Here is a 23,149-nt window from a genome sequence, read left to right as displayed (position 1 = left end):
ACAGCGACCTTTTATATTCCCTGACCCTGAAGCAAATGAGTGACAGTCTTTCTTGGTTCCTAGAGAATGTTGAACAACACATTGTGCCTGATTTACGGTTCACCAGCATTAACTCAATCAAGAAATGCAAAATTAATGCACACTACTACAAGAAATCAACAGCAAGTAGAACTGTAAAAAGCCATTACTGCGGCTCAGGCTAAATTGATAATACACCGCCAAATCGAGATCTCATACTGGACTCGCATCAGGGAGGATGATGGTTCGAGCCCACATCCGGCAATCCTGCTGTAGGTTTTCCGTGATTTCCCTGAATCGCTTCCGACAAATGCCGGGATGGTTCCTTTGAAAGAGCACAGCCAGTTTCCTTCCCCGTTCTTCTCTATTCCGAGCTTGTGCTACATTTATAATGACCTCATTGTCGACGGGACATTAAACACTAATCTCCTCTTCCTCTTCCTCCTCCTTCTCTGAGAACTTATTTACAGGTCACTTTCATCCACAGTACACATTTCATCAACTAATCAATGTGACTGTGACTGTATTAGAAACATGCCAGTCAAAGACAGACTGTGCTAAACACAGTGGAGCTTGCAGCTCCAGTGGGCATGCAGTTTCAGGTGTGAGGCTCTGCTGGTGCTGTACTAATACTGCTAGTTTAAATTTGCTGCAGTTCCCTTAAATGACTTCAAACAAAATTGACTTGCTTCTGTCAAAAAGGCTGTTGTTGTTTTCTCGAAAGTCCTTGAGAAACTGGGTCTGTGTTCAGTCTCCTAACAACACCAATGTCATTGGGATGTAAAAACCTGACGAGACGCTCTTATGATTATCTGCAGTTCTGTCACTTGCCAGTTTTGCTCTTCATATTGACATAACTGCTGCGAAAGTGGATTTATCTTCAAAATGATGTATCCAGGCTGTGGCTGCCCTGACTACGAAGTCTTCTGCATTATATATTTGTATGTATGCCTGCCTCTGCAATTCTTTCCTTCCACTATCTCTTGAGTTACAATTGTCAGCAATGGCTCGTGTCATAATGTGTGTCCCACCATTGCGTGTTTTCAGTTTGTTTTTGTCTTTATCAGGCAGTTTTTCTCCTGTTCACTCATTGCAGGAATCTTCTTCATTCCGTACTCTGTCACTCCATATGATCTGCAACAGCCTCCCATCACACATTTCAAATCATTTCACGCTTTGTCTCCCTTATTGTTCTCATTTCAATATTTTTTGATATTAACAAGGGTTGCATTTTATAGAGTCCTTTTACATTGTCCAATTGTTGGTGCTATGTATTTTTAGTATCTTCCTACTGTATCCACTCTACATACAAGGATGCAAAATACAGCCACTTCTTCTAGAGTGACTTGCTCAAGTTTAGCATTTAGCCATCAAGCATATCCATCTGATGTGTACACAGTTACTTTAGCTTTTCTTAGATTTATGTGCACATTGTAGCCATAAGCTATGGTACGTTTCATTTAGTTGAGCACCCCAGCAAACTGTATTGTGCCGATTTCCTGTCTGCGCCAAACAACTGTCACTTTCAGATAGTCCTTTACTGACAGTGAGAAAACCTGTATTACATCTTTCCTGATTTATGGCTCTTGTATCATTCTGTCAGACTACTCCAGTATGCTGCACAGAAAAGTGTTACCACAGTGCGTAATGCATACATATGATTAACACTTTATGCTTATGCACAGCTCAGGTCACGACACTGCGTTCGAAGAACTGCTCCTGGCTGTATCATGGCCTGTGAATTTCATGATGCTCTCAGAAACTGAAATAGTTTAATATAAAAACAATATATGGGCATCTCGCTACCTGCCCCTTGACAGGTGCTCGCCTGTGTTGTCAGTTTACAGAATTACTTCGATAAAGCAGTAGTATAAAAAAAAATCCAAAGTTCCAAATTTCACTTTTTTTTATAATTAGTATTATTCATTCGGTGACCACAGTAGAGTCCTGTTAATCCAAACTAATTGGGACTGGACCTTGTTCAGATCACCAATTTGTTCGGATTAGCTGGAATTACGGTGACAAATTTCTAGAATGAAGTATACCAAGCAGATAAGTTGGTACACCATGGTAACAAATGGGAACAAGTGTGGGAACAATGGCTCACTCTCACTCCCTGCCCTTTTTGTTGTGCATTGTTGAGTCCTTTGTAGTGTTTGAGGTCAGTGCACTGCCAGTTGGCTCACAAAGCGCTTGGTTATATTAGCTATCGATAGCTGGCACGCGTAACAGTTGTATTCGTTCAGATGTAGTGGTATACGTATTTTCGTCCTGAGTAAACGGAAACATACAGCGTTAACTTTCAAAGAAAATCTGAATGCTTTGAAGCGGATAGACAATGGTGAGAATGTATCTAAACTGGCGATGGAACCGGGTGTTGGTAAAGCAACCATTTGTGATTGGAAGAAGAACCAAATGGAGCTGGAACAGTCCTGTGCATCTTCCCAGAAAACACTAGAAATTTGGCAGACTTTGAAACAATCCCAGTACGATAAAGTGGATGGAGCTCTTTTCCTTTGGTTTACGCAGGAAAAAGAAACAGGAAATCCTTTGAGTGGAGCACTGGTTCAGGAGAATGCTGCTTACCTGAGCAAGTTAATGAATGGTGATGAGTCTTTTAGTGCGAGTACAGGTTGGTTGGACAGGTTCAGAAAATTCATGGAATCTGTGAGCTAGCAATTACTGGAGAGAAGCTTTCTTCTGATAGTGATGCAGAGAAGGAATACTTGCGTGAGTTTGAAAAAATGATAAGAGAGGGAAAGTATTCTCCCCAACAAATTTATAACACTGATGAGACTGGCCTTAATTTTAGGGCATTGCCAACAAAAAGCTTTGGCATCAAAAGCAGAAGACGATGCTCCTGGTTTTAAAATGTGCAAAGATCATGTGACTTTATTAGTGTGCAGCAATGCTGCTGGTAATCACAAGCTGCTTTTACTGCTGATCGGCAAGTCTGCTAGGCTCAGAGCTTTCAAACCTGCAACACGAAATCCCTGCTCGTATATTATCGCAACCAGAAAAAAGCACGGATGGACAGTAAGCTGTTCAAAGAATGGTTTCACGGCCAGTTTGTCTCCCTGTTTGACCATTTGCTAAGGAAAATCGTTTGTCTCCCGTGCAATCCTTTTGATTGATAACGCGCCATCTCACCCAAGCATTGAGGAATTATGTGATGGAGAAATTGTGGCGAAGTTTTTGCCGTCGAATGTTACACCACTTCTACAGCCGATGGACGAGAGCGTACTGCAAACATTAATACTGATTTACAGAAAACAATTTTCAAGAATGTTTATCAAACATGATAGCATCCTTTAGTGGTCAAAATAAAGAAGACCAATGTGAAGGATGTTGTTTATTGGGCCGCTGAGGCATGGCAGAATATTTCAGAAAATACTCTGAGAAAATATTGGAGAAAACTAGGGACGTCTCTTAAATTTCAGGACAACCTAGTTGAAAAAGAAGAGGAAAATCTACTACAAATGATACAGACAATCCCTGGATGTGAAGAAGCTAGTGAAGGAGACTTAAATGAGTGGATGACAGTGGATGGGGCATGTGTGGAGAACCTTACTGATGCTGATTTAGTTGCTGCTGTGACTTGAGACCAAGAAGAAGTGGACTGCTGTGACGGAAGTGACAATGAGCCTGAAAGCAACAAAGGAGAGAGAGCTGGTGCCACGCAGTGATGCAGCAGAAGCCCTTGACCTTACACTATATTATTTGGAGCAAAAGCCCACTGCTACAACTGCCGATTTGATGTTTACGAGATGATGGCGCAACTATGCGTCACATAACAGACTGTCTTCGTTACGCCAAAAAACAATGACTGAGTTTTTGTCATCAAAAAAGTAGTGATAAAACGTCCACTGTGTTTTAGTAAGTTTGACAGCTTTCCTTTCATTTTTATGCTCTGTTTAAACCTAATGTTTTCTTGCCAATTTTTTAAATACCTGTTTACTGTACTGTGTAAATTAAAATAGTGTGTATGTACAGCAGTTCACCACACAGTTTTCCATTCTTACATTAACATTTTTCTTGTTCAGATTAACCAAATGGTCAGATTACCAGGGTTCGGATTAGCGGAATTCTGCTGTATTTATAACTGTATGCATTGTAACTGTTCGTTTGCACATTTTCGACATGGATTTTGCATTTTGGGAAATATTATTTTTTGCTATGTCATGTTGATTTGAAAGTGGGTCCCGGCCCAAAACTAGTCATGCTGTTGTGACTGACTGGGCCATTTTGTGCTTACTTTGTCATGAGATTCCTGTGTGTACTCATTTGGATTTGATGTTTTCTGTAATTCTGGTACAAATGTGTTGTTTTTGTTGAGTGAGTAAGAAATCTGGAAACACTATAGGAAGAATTCTTGATTGGAGGGAGAATATCTGACAGGAAACAGTCTGAGGAAACTTGCGCAAGAGCTCACCTCACATAATTATTTTTAATTATTTTATTATTAATTTTTTTTGAGGTGGGGGGAGGGGGGAGATAGTTCATAGTTATACTTTCTGTCATTGTTATTGTGAAGTTTGTAATCTGTCACAGAAATAAAATAAAGATGAAAAATAAACCTTGAAGCTTAGTCTCTTAAGATACCTCAAACAGTGACATGCCTGTAACGTGTTAAATAATGCTGTAAGTGGGAGGGCTTACAATTTTCCAGTTGAAGGGACCTCAGAGTGTAAATACGTGTTGCGGGTGATTCTGTTGCAGATGAGCCAGCAGTGATTCCTGGCATGGGTCCAGAGGACAAGGTGGAGACGACCGATGGGACAACGCCAGCTCCTGCGGCCGCTTCTCAGATCCCTGGCCTCGACTTTGAGGGTGTCGAGGACAGGCATCGGCAGCTGCACAAAAAGGTGATACACATTTGTCTGAATTCAAATGAAATTTTTCATTAAGAGCTTTATCTATGGCAGTAATCATACATATGTCAAATGCAACTGAACTAATGTGTTTCATTAATGTATGATATGGATGTTTAAATTCAGGTTGTTATTTGCCTGTACTCTCAAAAATATACAACTGTTTTCTTCTTGTTTTTCATTGTTTAAGGTTTGTTTAGTGGTGGGATTCTTGATGCTTTAGTTCTGATGCAGTATAATTATTTGGCTTCATGTTTCGACAGAAAACACTACCTATTACTGCAAATACATTTTGCTGCCCACACTAAGTAAAATGTTTAATATGTTTTCTTAAATGCTTTATTTATATAGAAGTATGTCTTAGATTCCAATGTCATGCCTAGCAGGTACTGTTTTTAATACATAACCTGAGTTTTATACAACTGCACATGAGCTATTTATTTACATTTGCCAGCAGCTCTAATAAAGTTGTAATATCTGTTCTAAGGTTCCATACTCAAAGCCAATTCCACGCAACTTCCAAGCACAGTGGAATGAGACTAAACTCAATCATGAAGATGGGATGGGTAAGAAAATTAGTCTAGATATTACTACTAATTACAGTTAGATAATTATTGTTGTAATCTGTAAGCATATGCAATACCTCGACAATCGAGTATTGCATATAAACTGTAGTATGAATGTTTATTTCTTGACACAGTTGGTTGCTCTATTGTTAGCCACCATACTAAAATTAATTTTCAATTGTCCTTACTTTTTCATAAACCAAACAGTTTCTCTCTAATCCATTTTAAGTTTCCCTTTTCATTTTGGTGTATGTGATTGTAGGCTCATTATGTGGTACTTTTTATATATCAGCTATTGCTTCCTTTAGAAGTGTAATTATTGTATTCTAAGGACATGTAATTTATCTAGGAAGGAGATTGCTTACAAAAGACTTATCCATATGATTCTTGGGTACAGTTCATTACTCCTAACCAGCTACATTTGTGAAAGCAACAGGAAATACTACAACAAGATAGTGTGATCCACCTCTGGTTTGTGTTGTCACTGTTAGTGAATTTTAGAAATGCTCAACAAATTGCAGTCAGAGATGAAACTTTCATTACCACGCACATCACAGTAGGGTGTACTCAGCTCTGAAAGCATACATTCAGAGGTGACCCCAGAAACATACTGCATTGTCTCTCATGACTCGTGTGATAACTAACCATGTTGATATTCTTAAAAGGATACATTGCTACTCACAATATAGAGGGAACATGTCACAGGTAGGCACAACGAAAAGACTGCCATACATTTTATGAAGGGGTGTCAGTAAGTAATACAACACTTTTTTTCTGAGGGCGGGTTATTCCCTGCTCTTTTGGCTGCAAAACCCCATTTTTCAACATAATCTCTGTTCAGTGTAACTGCCTTAGGCCATCTTACTGGGAAGCCCCTTATGCCCACATGATACCACTATATTGGTCGTCAGAGCCAACATCTTCCTGCATCAATAATTTCCCCACTATCAATGTACTGCTACCCACAGAGGGCATCCTTCATTGGACCAAACAGATAGAATTCAGAAGATGCGAGATCTGGGCTGAAGGATGGATGAGGAAGAATAGTTCAACAAAGCTATCTTAGCTCCTCTTGGGTGTGCACACTTTTTTGAGTTCTTGCATTGTCATGGAGGAGGAAATGTTCATTTGATTTGTGAAGACAAACATGCTGAAGTTATTTCTTCAATTTCCTGAGGGTAGCACAGTACACTTCATGGTGGGCTGTTGCACGTTGAGGGGGGCATCAAACAGAATAATACCTTCAGAGGCCCAGAAGATCATCGCGATGACTTTACCGGTTGAGGGTATGGCCTAGAACTTTTTCTTTGGAGGAGGTGTGTTGTGGTGCCTCTTCACTGATTGCAGTTTTGTTTTCCAGTTCGATGTGACAAACACACGTTTAATCACCTGTGATGATGTTTGACAAAAAATTGTCATGATTGTCCTCGTAACACCGAAGCAGTTCTGCACAGATGATCCTTCGTTACTCCTTATGGTCTTCTGCTCAGCGGCATGGAACCCAGTGGTTGCACACCTCTGAGTACCCCCACAGGTGGACGAGTGTGTCAGCACTACCAAGAGAGACTTTCATTTATGCAGTGAGGTGTTTGACTGTGATCTGTCAATCAACTCGAATGAGAGTGACTACTTGTTCCACTATTAACTATTACAGGAGTCACAGTTGTATGCGACCAGCCAGCATGAATATGTGCATTGCTCTGGTTTTCCGTCAAAAGAAACTCAATGACACCTCTCTGTTTGAATGCACCTCAGTTACATACAACATTTTCATTGCTACGTATAGTGCTGCCACCTATTGGAATATCAGGGAACTATAGGGGCTAAAATGGGATTATTCCATGATGTGCCACAACAAATTCTGCATTTTTTCATCTGAAATTGGCCAAGAAACAAAATGTGTTGCATTTATTGTTGAGTGCCCCTTGAAGCTTTCAACCAAAAGCCCCTCTTCTGAAGTACTAAATACACACACTTTCCCACAGACACAACTCACACCCATGTGATGGTTGTCTGTGACTGCTGTTATAATATTGTTGTTATTCCTTACTGTATTTTCCGTTGTGTAATGATCATGATGTCATTGTGGGAGATATCAGAAATTCTACAGAGACATTTTGACTGTTGGTCTTCTCTTGCATCATCCACAAGAGAACAAAATGGATGGAAGTGAGAAGTCCCCTTACCGTATTTACTCGAATCTAAGCCACACTTTCTTTCTGGTTTTTGTAATCCAAAAACTGCCTGCGGCTTAGAATCGAGTGCAAAGTAAGCAGAAGTTCTGAAAAATGTTGGTAGGTGCCACTACAACTAACTTCTGCCTTCGACTATATGTAGCGCTACACAGGCATGCTTTGCAGGCACAAAGATAAATACTGGCGCCAAAACCTCTGCGTCAGTAAATAAATTAAAAGAGAAGCTAGAAGAACGTAAACATTATGCCATGTATTCTTTCGTGTTTGCTGCTATCTCATTTAAATCCTGTCTGCCTAATAAACTACGAAACTAGAGTGATGCAACAGCAAACACGGAAAAATATACATATCGTGTCATGTTTATATTCGTATTATTCTTATGTTGAATAGTGATACAGTCAGAAATGAAGCACGGCAACTTACTAGATTTTTAAATCTAAGATGAATCTAATTTCTGTGCAAAATGTAATTTACTAAAGAGGCGGTGCAAAGATTTTCAAATGGAGAAAATTTTTTGCTAAACTCGCGTTCAGAACATCTTCTGTCATACACAGTCTGTTATTTGGTTATTGTTGATCATTATCAAAGGAAGCTGCAGTGTAAGTAATAACAAATAGCAGTCTCTTGCCATTGTTTTGCTTATGAGTCAATTCCTCTCTTTAATTGTAAGCCGTTGTAGCACGCACAAAATCAAGCCATGCCATGAGCCGTGACAGCTTGTAATCACTCATTATCAGAATGCGACAAACAATGCATGATACAGTACATTAATGCATTTTGAGCTTAGAGCGACGTAAACACCTATAACAAAGATAACAGCACTTATCAGATCAAAGCAAAATAAACAATCAATTCAAACCAGATGAAGCACGTGAAAAAGGAAGGGCCCCTGTATAAATACGGACAGAGCGCCTGACACATAGCAATGGCTACTTGGTACAGCTTAACTGCTAAGCTTACAACTTGCACCAAACTACTGTATCTTCATCCATTCGACCACAATTGTGTCTCATGTTACAATGAACCAACTTTGTTTCGATTTGGAAGTGTAGTCTAAAACTTTTCTCTCCCCTTGAATTTTGAGTCTCAAATTTCAGGTGCAGCTTAGTTTCGGGAATCCCCCCCCCCCCCCCCCCCCTTGATTTTGAGTCTCATTTTTTCAGGTGTGGTTTAGATTCGAGTAAATACGGTACTCTGAGGTTAGACATCTTAAGCTAAAATATACGATTTCAGTCGTTCCTTTCATGGCTCCCTGCCTCCTGCTGTCCACTGCCAGTTGAAGCCTAGTGCTTCCTTCAGTTTGGATGATCTGCCTCGTGATCTTCATCTTTCTCTGGGACCCCTGCCTTTGACCATCTTCTGTAATTTCTTTGTGTGATACATCCTGCCCATTTTCGTTTTAGAGCCTTTACCCTTTCTGCAACAACCTGAACCTCTCTGAGGCCTAGGAGTGACCTTTCCATAACTCTCTGAGCTGTTGGAAGTTAGTAAAAAACTGGTTTAAAATTTGTTTCATGGCCATGTTACTAAGGGAAGAACACACTGTTTAAAAACAACCTTCTCACAAAAGTTTGTTGGCATATTAGATTTAAAAACATTTGCATTTCTTCCATAGGCCCCCAACATACCTTTATTCAACAAAAAAATTCAGGTTTTAAGTCTTCTTGGATATCAGTTAACTCACTCGGATAGACACATTTGTTAACAGTTTTAAATCAGTTGTTGTTCAGTATTATGTATCTTACTGTTACCCACTTGTGCTTAAGAGTTGTGTTGGACAGATTTATCTGAAGCTTTACTTTCTTGCAACTGTATAGTAAATCTTTCATAGAGGACTGCAGTTCTGTTTGCTATGACTACTAAATTAGCTGCAAATTTTGTTAGTGAGTCTCTTCTCATTTCTTCTAATTCCACTTTCTTTCCAAATAATTTGGGCAGAGTCATATCAGTGACAGCTGTAAATAGCTTTGGGGATGCAGCAGCATCATCCTACTTTATTTCTATTCCAATTGAAAATTCACTCATGTGTTTTCCTTTGCTGACAGGAGGCATTAAGGTATTGTAGGTGTTACATAATAGATTTATGTAACTTGTTTCCACATCTAGTGTGATCAGTGCCTGTGTAAATTCAGTGTGGCTTAAAGAATCAAAAACTGTTTTACAGTCTGTAAAATCTACATACAGTGGCATTTTATGTTCATTGGCTCAAATAATTACTTCATGTAAGGTGTGTATTTGGTCAATTGTGCTGTAATGACTGTGGTTTTCCTATAACGGCTGTTGGAGTCTGCCTTGTTCTATGCATTTTGTGTTTTTCACAATAACATTCTTATGATTTTAGGAGCTGTAACTACACATGATGCACGATTCCTTTATCTTTGAGCTGAGGTGTTAACCATGTTTGCACTGTGGCCAAAAATAAGAATTCATGTATCCTTGAAAATGTGCTGAATGTTAGATAGGTTCCTTTCATACTCTTGAAAGTAAAGGGGATTTTCCTTGGAGTTGAAAACATAAATTCTCCCATGTGAACTGCAATATACCACACATTTGTGAGAAAGTAACGCTCACAAGCAAGACATGGCATTTGGAAATTGAGCCAGAAAGGCATGGCAGTCTGCAACTCACTGCACTGTGTCATTGTCAGATAGGTCACAAACATCAATCTGAATACTTTCATTTTCCAATCTTTTTAAAGTGGTTACACTTTGTTGACCAAAGTATCTGAAGTTCAGCTGCTCTTTCATGAATGGATGTTGTTGAGGATGGCTCAGTTTGAATGATGGAGGCACACTTATCCTCTCACAATTTCATACATCTTGACACTTAGATTTGAGACTTTACTTAGTTCTTATTACGCTGTATGGTGTATTAGGCAGTAAGTTCCCTCTAATGTACCCAGCTAACTGCATGGTTTTCAGCTTTCTCCCTTTCATGTTTGTATGTTGAAGATCATTCCCAAAAGTTTATTTCCAGATGTTACAGTTAATTCCTCTACTTCTGTATCCATCTGTTTTTTTCCACAACAGTGCTGATTTGGGGATTTTCCACCTTTGATATGAAGAACATGCTCTGCAAGCTTAAGTATTCTTTCTGAAACTATGTAACAGCTTCTTCTCAGCAACTCATCATTTAACATATGGTCGAGATAACTGATCTTCAGAGCTCATCTCGGATATCGTTGGTGTAAAAGACTGAACTTGTATGCCGATTTTACTGACATTTCCAGGTGTCACATGTATATTTGGCTATTTTTAGGATGATAGAAGACTGCTGTTGAAGCTTTGTGGACATACCTATAGAGCTTAACTAGTGCATGGATCACATTCATTGGGCGACTGCAGAAGCTTTCCCATTTTTGCTGCTGATGTGTGTATCTATGTCCCTGTTATTAAAGATAATGCTACCAAGATCAAGGAACTGTCAACATCTTCTTGTACCATACGTTGCATTGTAAATTGGATAGATACCTTTCCACTTTTATGCACACTGTGTTTGTTTTATCACCATTTGTTTTTAGCCCTACAGAACTAACCATTCCCTCCATCTTGTAAACCTTGTGATGTTTCTGCCAGAAGAAAGATGTTATCAGCAAAATCCAGACCCATAAGGGTTGATTATTCATTCTAACTTATGCCAGTGTTGGAGTTGTTCATACTTTCTCACATGAAATCTATGACAGATATATCTGTGAAACAGGCCAAAAGAAAAGCACATTTCTCTCATTCGAACAGGGTAACTTAACAAGCTGCTGGTTTGCCAAAGTGACCGCTAAATACACTCATTATCTCTGTCACGGTTTTCACTCCTGTAGCCGAGCCACTAATCACTCCTAAACACTGCAACTGTATCTTCTCACATGAGCCACAACTTCACAACTGAAACAATTCAGTACTGACATCAATGCTTTTTATCAACTTCGAAGCAAGAATGTTGATGAAACAACTGTTCCTCCCCAATTGTATAAAATCAAGAAGAGATTTCTCAGGCACCTTGTAGGTATGAACATGTCGGAAACTGTTTCAATTCGTGTGTTTCCTGTTTGCTGGTGGCTTTTTTTCCTATCAAGTAGCTTAGTTCTAAAATGTGCTGTTGTGTTTCTCATCTCTCCTTTAGCAATACACACAATCAGCTATAGTTTTGTCAAGTTTGTTTATATTGATATAACATATTTGTGTAATTTTTCAAGCAGACGAAGACAGTGACGGCGAAGAGGGCTGGCGAAACAGGCGGGGAGGATCCGCCAAGGACCCCATCAGCGAGGTCATCTCGCAGATCATGGAGACGAACCCCCCACCTGGGGTGGTGCCCCTGTCACAGCTGCAGCCGCAGGCTATCCTCATCTACGGCAAACTCATTCCCGTCGAAGGTGAGTCACCTCGTTAATCTGTCACACGGCAGTTCTCAGAAACGAGGCAGTCGGGTTAACACTACTTGTTACAATACAGTGTCACTTTCATTGTTTTTGTTTGTTTGTAGCTGTAACTGTGGTTTACGGGAAGACTAACTCACGAACTGGCTCTCCTCAATTTCCTTCACTTACAGCATTTTAATCTGTGTCTGTACATCAATTTTATACAGCAGTCTGACAAAAAAAATCATGTTTGAACATTAGGGTGCTGTTAAGTACCAATATTTCCAAATAATCATTGTGATAACCAGAAGCTGAGTAGACAATGTAGAAGTCTTGCAGTAGCAATGTCAGTGGTTTGAATCTCACTAGTGGCAACTATTTTTTGACATGAAAAGTCTATGCACTCATTGGTGGAACTTTCTTGTGAGACCGAATAACGTCCAATTTGAGTCGATAATAACTGCAAGACTAATCATAAACAACGATTGAGCTCACAAGGGTTAAATCATATCTGTACATGTTTGTCACACAGTATTTGTATCGACATCATTTATGAGTGTATCACATGTGCGTGATTGTTACGAATTAGATTTGTTAAGGTTATAAATAATTGTAGTGTGGAAAAGCATTTAGTTAGGACAGTGATTCAGGAGCCATTGTGAAGAGCTAGTGGAGCTCTACTGGGACCCAAAATGAGACAATGTAAATATTTGATGGAATGTCGGTGAAAAGTAAGAATTAAATTGAAAATTAGAAAATAATGAAAGATGTCATTCATAAATGTGCTCAGAATTATAAAAACTCTAGTGAGAGGAAAGTTTGCACCAAACGGAATGAAAAAGCCAAAAAATTCCGGTGCCGAGAGAATGTGGCAGCCAAAAGCAATTACATAGCTTATGCAGCTGGAATTCATCTATTCTTTAACTATTATATGCACTTCTCTACATAACCATTATATTAAAGATATTGATAATTAAATTACACATTAATAAAATACACTTGTGATGATTGCAGTCTGACGTTTTCACGGAAAAACTAAAGCATGGACCCAAATTGTGCATATATAATTTTTTTCTTTTATTTCGTTTTCATATTTGCTTACAAATGGAAATAGAAATTAACATATATTGAATTATATTTTTTAATAAAATTTATATCTTTTTCACTTTTATCGCTAATTGCGTGAAAGCCCATGTATTTGCGATAAATGGAAATTTGATATTAAAAATGTGGAACATCAAACAATAAATGAAATACTTACTTATTGATGTATGTAACTATTTTTCATTTAACAATGAGGCAATTTGCACCTCTGCATCAAATTTTAAATTATTTTTGGAATACCTGTAATTAAAAATAAAAAGAGGTTATTTTTATTGCAAAATTTTGATTTAATATTTGTTAATTAACATTTCCATTAGATAATAAAATATAGAACCAAAATAAAAACAATAATCACAACTAGTGAGATTGGTACTAGTGACATTACAATTACAAAGCTTTTATACAACACACTCATCTACTCGTGTTTATTGAAAATGTTTACTACTTAACATGTCTCGAAAATCTTCAGATCTCATAAGATGATTGTTTTGAGAGCTGCATTACACTGCTTTAGGAAATTGATGTCCTAAGCTTCAAATTGGCCCACCCAGATAGCTGCACTTGTTAGTATGGCACTTCCGGGATTAAGGGAGGCACACCAGCCCCAGATCGAATCCACTCGGTTGGGTAATCACAAGAACCAATTTGCTGGCTAGCCTGGATATGATCCTTAAGCGTTTTCTCACATGGGATAATACTGGATTCTGGCAGATGGGGTACAAAATTCCGTCCAGCCGGGAAGGGATGATGACAGGAAGCACATCCGTCCACCCTCCACCACTAACATTGTCAAATCCAAAGTAGTATGCTGACATAGTGAAAACACGGGATAAGGCCAGCTAAGAAAGGAAAAAAAATGTCCTAAGCTTAGAATCCTGTAAATATGAGTAAAACTGAAGAGAGCCAGTATCTGAAATCTCCTCATTAGACTGAATCGTAAGTTTTGGAGACCTCTCACTTGACTGTAGTGTAAAGAGAAGACAGTAAACTGTCACAACTAAATTGTGAAAATGGCATTGCAGGTAACCCTGTGCTGTTGGAAGCGATCCAGCAAGGTGGCGAAGCCCTCCGCAGGCTGATCGACTCCGGCGAGATCGAGGAGCTACAGGACGTGATGCCGCACAACGACGATTCCCCCACACTGGGCGGCAATGCACGCGGGTCCAACACTGTGTCTGCGGCAGTCGTGACGCCTCGCGCGCACCCGCGGAAGCCCGAGTACAGGGAGCCCGTCGCAGACCGGTCGGTTAACGATTCCGACCGAGATGAGACAAGCAATGACTCCTATCGTAAGTTTGTATTCCTTTTTGTTTCAAAACCAAAGTTTTTTAATCAATCAATGTCAGTGTCTTTAAGTAATGAAGCAGAAAGTATTGCAGAAATTATAGAGATACAACTGTAATTTATTGGGCGGGTTTGCTCAATGGGCAAGTCTCAAGAAAGCAAAACTGTGAAATATTTTAAAGAATCCAAAGACCATCATTGATTCAGGGCTGCCTGACCATGTGTTTATGGAGTTCTCAAACTTAAACAATTAACAGAAAAAATTAAGGGGTGCGAACAGTCAATTTAACATTAGTGTTCATAGAAAATGTATATGACACGGTGCGATTAAGTAAGTTGTGGCAGAGCATGAGGTGTAATGGTGTCTTAAATGTTACATTAACACAGATAAAGTCTGATGTTGTGGAAACACCAGCTCGGTGAAAGTGGGTGACGACTTATCAGAGGAATTCCAAATAAGGAAAGGGCTTTGACAGGATTGCCCATTGTCACTTAAAAATTTATTTGAAGCAAGTGTTAAGCACTTGGAGAAGTAATTAATTGCCTGAGGAAGTGTCAGTGGGAGATGATAAAATATACCCATTTCTGTTTGCCATTGATTATTTGATAATTGCAAAAGGTTGTGACAACTCTAGCTGCATGCTGAGGAAGTTTTTTTAAGAATATGACAAGTAGGGCTTAGAAATGAAAAAGAAAATTGAATAACAGCCACAGCATCCAGAGACAACAGTGGCCATGTGTGTGTCTCTCACGCATGTGTGAATATGTTTCTTCATATGATGGATTTCTCCGGAAACTGAGCAGTATTCAACAGTATGATTTTCATTGTGTCTGTCTGCCGCTCAACACTTTTTGTATGAGGTGAGTAGCAACCTATCCTAATGTGTATTGTTATTTTTCCCATTGCAGATTTTCCATTGAGAAAATTGAGTACATGATGATGAGTAGTGATTAACTGCTTGATTAGATGCTGTGAATTTTAGTATTAAATGTTGCTCTTCTTTTAAATATCTGTGTGTAACTATACCTACAAATGGAGAGGAAAAAAGGGAAACAATTAATGAGTAGATGACGGCATGATGGGATGTGGTTAGATGACGTCACAACACTTTTGGAAATGGGAAACTGTAGACAGGAATGCATAGAGAAGTCTGAGGTAAGGTTTTACCCTGCAGTGGATAGCAAATGGTAGTTGCTGATGCTCTAATGAATACTGGAGCCTTCCTATACACACATCAAAAACAGTTTTGCATCACCTCAGTTCCAAGAGTTCCGGAACCTGTACAGAAAATAGGAATAGACGTCAGCATAAACAATATTTCCACCCTTTTTATTGCTCTTAAAAACCACACATTGTGTGCTGTACCACTGTACTGCGAAACCTGCAGAAGTGGTGGTCAAGATTGTTGTACACACTGGTACCTCTGATACCCAGTAGAACATCCTCTTGCATTTATGCATGCCTATATTCGTGATAGCATACTATCCACAAGTTCATCAAGGCACTGTTAGTCCAGATTGTTCCACTCATCAACGGCAATTTGGTGTGGATCCCTCAGAGTTGTAGGTGGGTCACGTCATCCGTAAACAGCCCTTTTCAGTCTATCCCAGGCACGTTCAATACGGTTCATGTCTGGAGAACATGCTGGCCACTCTTGTCAAGCGATGTCATTATCCTGAAGGAAGTCATTCACTAGATGTGCACGATAGAGGCACAAAGTGCCATCTACGGAGACGAATGCCCCCAATATGCTGCGATATGGTTGCACCATCGGTCGAAGGGTGGCATGACGCCTTCTGTGACCACCAGTGGTGTACGTCAGCCCCACATAATGCCACCTCAAAACAGCAGGGAACCTCCACCTTGCTGCAGTTGCTGGTCAATGTGTCTAAGGCATTCAGCATGACCGGGTTGCCTCCAAAGACGTCTCCGACGATTGTTAGGTTGAAGGCATATGCGACACTCATCGGTGAAGAGAACGTGATGCCATGCCAGTCCATTTGGCATGTTGTTGGATCCATCTGTACTGCACTGCATGCTGTCATGGTTGCAAAGATGGACCTCCCCATGGATGTTGGGAGTGAAGTTGCACATCATGCAGCCTTTTGTGCACAGATTGAGTCAATACGACATCCTGTGGATGTATGAAAAGCATTTTTCAACATGGTGGCGTTGATGTCAGGGTTCCTCTGAGCCATGTTCCGTAGGTAGTGGTCATCCACTGCAATAATAGCCCCGGGCAGCCTGAGCAAGGCATGTCATCGACAGCTCCTGTCTCTCTGTATCTCCTCCATGTCCGAACAACATCGCTTTGGTTCACTCTGAGATGCCTAGACACTTCCCTTGTTGAGAGCCCTCCCTGGCACAAAGTAATAATGTGGATGCGATCAAACCGTGGTATTGACCGTCTAGGCATGGTTGAACTACAGACGACACAAGCCATGTACCTCCTTCCTGATGGAATGACTGGAACTGATCGGCTGTCTGCCCCTCTCTGTCTAATAGACGCTGCTCATGCATGCTAGTTTACATCTTGGGCGGGTTTAGTGACATCTCTGAACAGTCAAAGGGACGGCTGTCTTCAGGGGTTTTGGGAACTGGGGTGATGCAAAACTCTTTTTGATGTGTGTATAAAGAACATAATATTCAGAATGGCACTTCATTAACAGTCAATGTGTTTGAGTTTCTTCATAACTGCTGTCAGTGCTATATTTATATATTCTCCCAGGGCATTGTTCTTCTCCAGTATAGGCTGGTGATGTTAGGAGCCCAAATCTTTCCATACTCGCAGTTATTTTCTCTCACAAAGTTTCTGTCCCATCTCGAACACACACTCGTACTTTGACGTGGCTCTCCACATGCAAATAAAGTAATGCAATCACACAATATTTGTGGTGTCCCCTATAATAATTAGTTTTATGGTTTTCACATACGGATGTGTGTCACTCACCTAGAGTGGTTTGTGACATCGTACACTTCGCAGTGATTTTCTGAGTTGGGATGTAAATTTAGTAGATGTCAAAAACATTTTATTAAAAATATTTACTAACTTAGGAATTTTCTTGCCAATTGTGAATAATGGGACTCCAATTTCCTTTTAGGTATGGACACCGACCCTCACAACAATACGAGGCACCACGATCCGCTACCGATGCCGGGCACGCGGCAGCGGCGGACTCGCTTTAGCGACCTGCCGGCACCGGACCTGAGCAACGACGACAGCCAGCAGCAGATGCAACGGCCTCAGGACCACGAGATCGAGGAGTTGCCGCACCAGGACAAGGATATGCGGCAGACGCCACTTTCGCACCCACACCAGCACCAGGTGAGGAGTGACGCCTCGTCCTGACATCACCGTGGTCAATGTGAAACAGTTGAAAGAAAACTCTACACACTGGGGAAATGAATAGTGACAATTTTAAGAAGCATTTTGTGTTTTGCCTGAGGGCTGAGCAACAGAATTCAACAATAGGGATACACACTGTTGACTGATGATGTTAGAGAGAGCCTCTGTTTTGGCTGTATTTAATTCGTAGGGTAATATATTGAACTCCCTATTGTCAGTGTTATTACATGAGTTTTCTCTCGAAACTGGTATTTACTGTATTTACAAAACATGCTCCGTTTAACTACCGTACTTATGTATTATTCACTGGAAACTGACAAGATATTTACAAAATTACACTTAAAAAAACACTGTAGTTTGTGTAAATTGCTTTCAGCTCACTATCTGCAAGGAACTGGCCAATTATTGTGTTTCTGTTGTAGATTCACTTTCCTTTTTCTCAAGGTGATCCTTATTTTCCAGAACTTTATTCTGCATATTCTAATAGCAGATCATCACATTTCGTTCGGCTTATAACAGTATACTTCAGTCAATTTCCCACGATCAAAGCAGCGCTGTAACATAGCTGTTAAGTTATTTAGCCGGTTTGCGGAAGGTTGTCGGTTCGAATCCCACCAGGTGCAATCAGCTGTGATCATTACAGTAAATCAATTAATTGATTTAAATATATTTGTTTCATTTCAAATCCTTTGCCATGTCAATATAATCACCATATTTACATTTTTTTTGCTCTCATTTTTTACTTTCTTGTATTTATTTTTCACTTTGAATGTATGCCTGTTATGTTATACCTGCCTTTTAACCGGAAGCTGGCCAGTATTCATACCAATTGTACAAACACAACACACTCGGTACATGACAGGGACCATTCTATTGGAGTACACCTTTCTCAAGCTGCTAATCACGCCCTGCGTTATCTGCACTCTGGGACAACATTACACTGTCACACCTGCCTCTCTGGCTAAGCTTGGGTGTTATCTTTTGGTAATATTTGATTTAACTGTTTCAAAACTTGGCTTTTCATCCTTGCATATAGCATTAATACTTCCACATTCATTTCCTACTGAAATGGCCCTTTCTCTTCTTTCAATTGCAAGATTGATGGCCATTTTCAGTAGGCATTGAACTCAGAAAAAACTAAATGTGATCCTTTTAGTATTCCTGTGTTGTTAAAATTGACAATGACTATTAATCTTTTCATTTTATATTATGACGATAATGTTAATATTATTCTTCCATTTTTGCTAAATTTTGCTCTATGGAGCTGACTAAAATTTATCAAAATTCTATTTCATCGATCTCTTGACTCACTACACATAGAAAATTTAACTGTTGGAATAAAAGATCTAGGGCATAGTAAGGAACAGTTCAACTGTTCGACACTGTCCCTTACTGGACAGACTTCTTTTCCCCATTGTCTCTGCTCGTGAGCAATGGCACAGCAGAAACAATTCTTAAGAAATTATAACATCTTGTGTTAATAACCATTCAGTGATTGATTGATTGGATAAATGCTAAGTCAAGAAACAATTGTGTGCAAACTCAGTCTTCACAGACACAGCTCAGACAATAGCTTCATAACTGACAGTTTAAGACTTAATATTGCAAAGGCACATATTATGTAATTTCAGACAAGCAGTAATGACCTACTGGGATCAAAAGTAGACATTAATGCTAATAAACTAAATGAAACATACTGTCTTAAAATTTCATGTTGAATAACAAGATGCAATTTAGTCAACACATAGATTAACTAATCGTGAAACTGAATTCAGCATGTTTTTCACTTTGAAGGATCTCTCGTGTATTGAGTTAATAAAGGGAGTGTTGGTTTATTTTGCATGGTTTTGCTGTTGTGAAATTGTCTTCTGGGGCAGTGCACATGAAGTTAATAAAGCTTTCTTCAGCAGAAGAAAGTTGTAAGGATATTGTATAAAGTAAATAACTGTACACCTTGCAGAAGCCTTCTCAAAGACCTTGGTACTCTTACACTCACTTCACTGTACATTTACTCATTAATGGTTTTAGTTGATGATGATAAAAAACAGTTTCAATTGAACAGTGATTTGAACATTCACATAGAAAATGGTGCGGGTATGGCAAACAAAAGACTTAATTATTGACAAAACACCTGGAAAATGCAACAAATCTACTAAAGAGGCTACCTACACTAATCTTGTCTGTCCTCTTCTGGATTTTACTGCATGGTGTGAGTTTCTGACCATATAGGATGGACAGAAAACGAAAAAAATTCAAAGGACAGCTCTTTTTTTATTATTGAGAAATAGGGGAAAGTGTGTCACAGATATGATCTACATTTATATCTAATGGCTACCCTACAAATTGCACTTCAATGTCTGGCAGAGGTTTCATTGAGGTACCTTCACAATACTTTTCTATTCTTCCAACACTCAGAAAAAATGGACACCTATATCATTCTGTGCAAGCTCCGATTTCCATTATTTTATTATGATGATTGTTCTCCCAGTGTAGGTCAGTAGGTCCCCACCATCAAAATATTTTCGCATTTGGAGTAATTTTCATGCAAAGATCCTGGTGCAATGAAATTCGCCTTTACGTTAGTGATGTGCACCGTAAATCCTGTATCGCATCCAAGATGCTCTCTCCCCTATTTTTCGATAATACAAAACGTGCTGCCCTTCTTTGAACTTTCTTGATGTACTCCATTAATCCTGTCTGGTAAGGATCCCACACGACGCAGCAGTACTCCAAAAAGGGGACAGACAAGCACAGTGTAGACACACCTTTTAGTGGATCTCTTGCATCTTCCAAGTGTTCTGCCAATAAAATGCAGTCTTTGATTCACCTTCTCTACAACATTTTGTACATGTTCTCTCTATTTTAAGTTGCTCATAATTGTAGTTCCTATGTGTTTAGTTGAATTTACAGCCTTTAGATTTGATTGCTTTATCATGTAACTGATGTTTAACGGATTTCTTGTAGCACTCATGTGGATAACCTCAGGATTTTCATTATTTAGGACCAATTGCCAGTTTTCACACCAAACAGATATATTTTCCAACTTGTTTTGCAATTTGATCCTATCTTCTGATGACTTTACCAAACAATAAACAACACTATAATAAGCAAACAACCTAAGATGGCTGCTCAGACTGTCTCCTAAATCATTTATATAGATAAGAAACAGCAGGGCACCTATAGCACTACCTTGGGGAACATCAGAAATTACTTTGGTTTTGCTCAAAAACTCTTCGTCGGTTACTATGAACTGTGAACCCTCTGACAGGAAGTTGTGAATCCAGTCACATAACTGAGATGATATTCCATAAGTATGCAGTTTGATTACAAGCTGATTGTGAAGTACGGTACTTTCTGGAAATCTAGAAATATGGAATCAGTTTGAAATCCCTTGTTGATAGCACTCAACATTTAGATGTTTTTTAAGCCCTGTTTTCTAAACCCGTGTTGTCTATGTCTCAGTAGACCATTTTCTTTGACGTGGAGTGGCAATCAGTAAAACCGAGGCATTTTTCACTGAGGTAAGATCTTTCCACAATATTTCAATAATCAACTTTCATCTCTGAATGCGAAAATGTTTTGTTGACACCCACCTGTCTAGTGAGATAAGATTGTAGTGATAAAGTAAGAGAAAAGGGAGATTGCACAGAAAGAGTTAAGTGTTCACTTTTCCCACATGCTTGAGGAGAGTGGAATGGTTGAGAAATAGTCTGAAAGAGGTTCTGTGAACCGTCTGCCAAATGCTTAAATATGAATATCAGAGTATTGATGTAGATGCACAATTACATGACACAAAAGTAATTTTTAGGTAGACTTTGCCTTCTCCTCTAGAGTTCAAAATGGGGTGATGTTCTCTATTGGAAAGAGATTCAGTGAGTTCCAATCTAATAGAAAGAAATGGGGAATTCTCTTCGAGTCAAAAGAGGTACTCTCTCAACAAATAATCTGAATACGTAGATGCAGTGAGTGAAGAGATCTGTTAGCAATTTTGCAAGTAATTGTGTTTGGTGTTAAAGCTACATTACAAATATTAATAGCTATAAATATAACTCAGTATTTAGAGACGCACATAATTCTTTTATTGGAAACGTACCAGTGCGGTCAAGAAAATATGAAGTTGCCAATAGCAGATAAATGGCAACCAAGTATGAGGAGACTTGAAAAACAAAAAATTACACGTTATTTTGGCATGCAAAGTAACTTTTATTGAATGCTGCACTACACTTGAAGGTGACAGAGATACTAGACTCTCCCCCCCCCCCCCCCCCCCTCCCTCCCAACATAGTCGTGAAGTCTCTGTGAAAATAGTCATAACTTCCTACCAGTCGTTCAATTCCTCAATGACAGAAATCCCCTCATTGGTCACAGAGCCATTCAAGAATCTTTGCTTGAATGCCATTATTGTTGGAAAATCTCTGTTCCCCCCAATGTTCTTCAGTAATTGCCTGCACATTGTCCTTTGTGGTAGAGGTCAATCTTATCCCTTCCCAATCATCACCACCCACATCTGTGCAGCCTTGGTCAAATTATTCGCACCATTTTTCTGTAGCTGGACATGATATTACATTTGGGCCCTACACCACTAGAATTTCACAGTGAGACTGCAATGTAGACATTTTGCCACAAGAATCATACTGTCCAATTTACTTCAACTTTGCAGTTCATTTTGAGTTGTTCTGTCATTTTGCTTTCAAATTATGATGCACCTGTTATGTGTACCATAGCAGAACTGTGTTTGCAGCAAACCAGCAATATGTTCTTTCTCCTGACAATTCGTCTATGTTATACACAGGGAGCTTAGTATGGGTTGACATTTGTAGCCTACTTTTTGGAGTCCCTATGTAGTGTAAGTCAGAAGGCAGCAGCTTTTTCATGGTAGCAACTATCTTTGTTTTTTTTTACTGGGTTAAATGTAGTTGGCTTAAGCATGAATATCATGAAGTAGCGCATGAGTGATTTACTAATACAGTATACAATTTAAGTTTAAATGATTTCCTTATATTTTGTTAATGTGTATCTTGAGATCCACATCCCTAACTGTTCTCCTTCTTGATGGAACATGATTAATCATTGTGGGGACAAGGACAGGTTACAGTGTCAGGAGATAACATTCACTCAGTGTGTGTGTGTGTGTGTGTGTGTGTGTTTGAGAGAGAGAGAGAGAGAGAGAGAGAGAGAGAGAGAGAGAGAGAGAGCGAGAGCACTTAGAAAGAGTTAATCCGAAAACTTAAGTGCTTTTTCCATCCCTTCTACATGCATACAACTTGCACAGAAACCAGATGGCAATTGTAAGATTAGAAGGGCGTGAAAGCAAAGCAGTGGTTGAGATGGGTGTGAGGCAGAGTTGTAGTCTATCCCCAGTATTACTCTGTCTGTGCTTTGAGCAAACTGTGGAGGAAAAGAAGGAGAA

The 23,149-nt window shown here is 39.4% G+C and overlaps 1 protein-coding gene across 2 annotated transcripts in view; it reads left to right on the top strand.

The window, feature by feature from the left end:
• Positions 1-23,149, top strand: part of LOC126295126 (pre-mRNA 3' end processing protein WDR33-like) — a 155,856-nt gene that overhangs the window by 108,775 nt on the left and 23,932 nt on the right. Inside the window, exons 9-13 of one of the 2 annotated variants that reach the window (XM_049987397.1) lie at positions 4,738-4,883; positions 5,377-5,455; positions 11,843-12,019; positions 14,131-14,397; positions 17,495-17,718. In XM_049987397.1, the coding sequence (XP_049843354.1) occupies positions 4,738-4,883; positions 5,377-5,455; positions 11,843-12,019; positions 14,131-14,397; positions 17,495-17,718 (893 nt within the window). Of the gene's footprint in view, positions 1-4,737; positions 4,884-5,376; positions 5,456-11,839; positions 12,020-14,130; positions 14,398-17,494; positions 17,719-23,149 lie in introns of both variants that reach the window. The other variant, XM_049987396.1, reaches the window with a different exon arrangement.

This window comes from Schistocerca gregaria, chromosome 11, assembly GCF_023897955.1.
Source record: "Schistocerca gregaria isolate iqSchGreg1 chromosome 11, iqSchGreg1.2, whole genome shotgun sequence".
Taxonomy (NCBI): Eukaryota; Metazoa; Arthropoda; class Insecta; order Orthoptera; family Acrididae; genus Schistocerca; species Schistocerca gregaria.
Note: the sequence above shows the minus strand (reverse complement) of the source record. Positions and strands in the feature narration are given on the sequence as shown.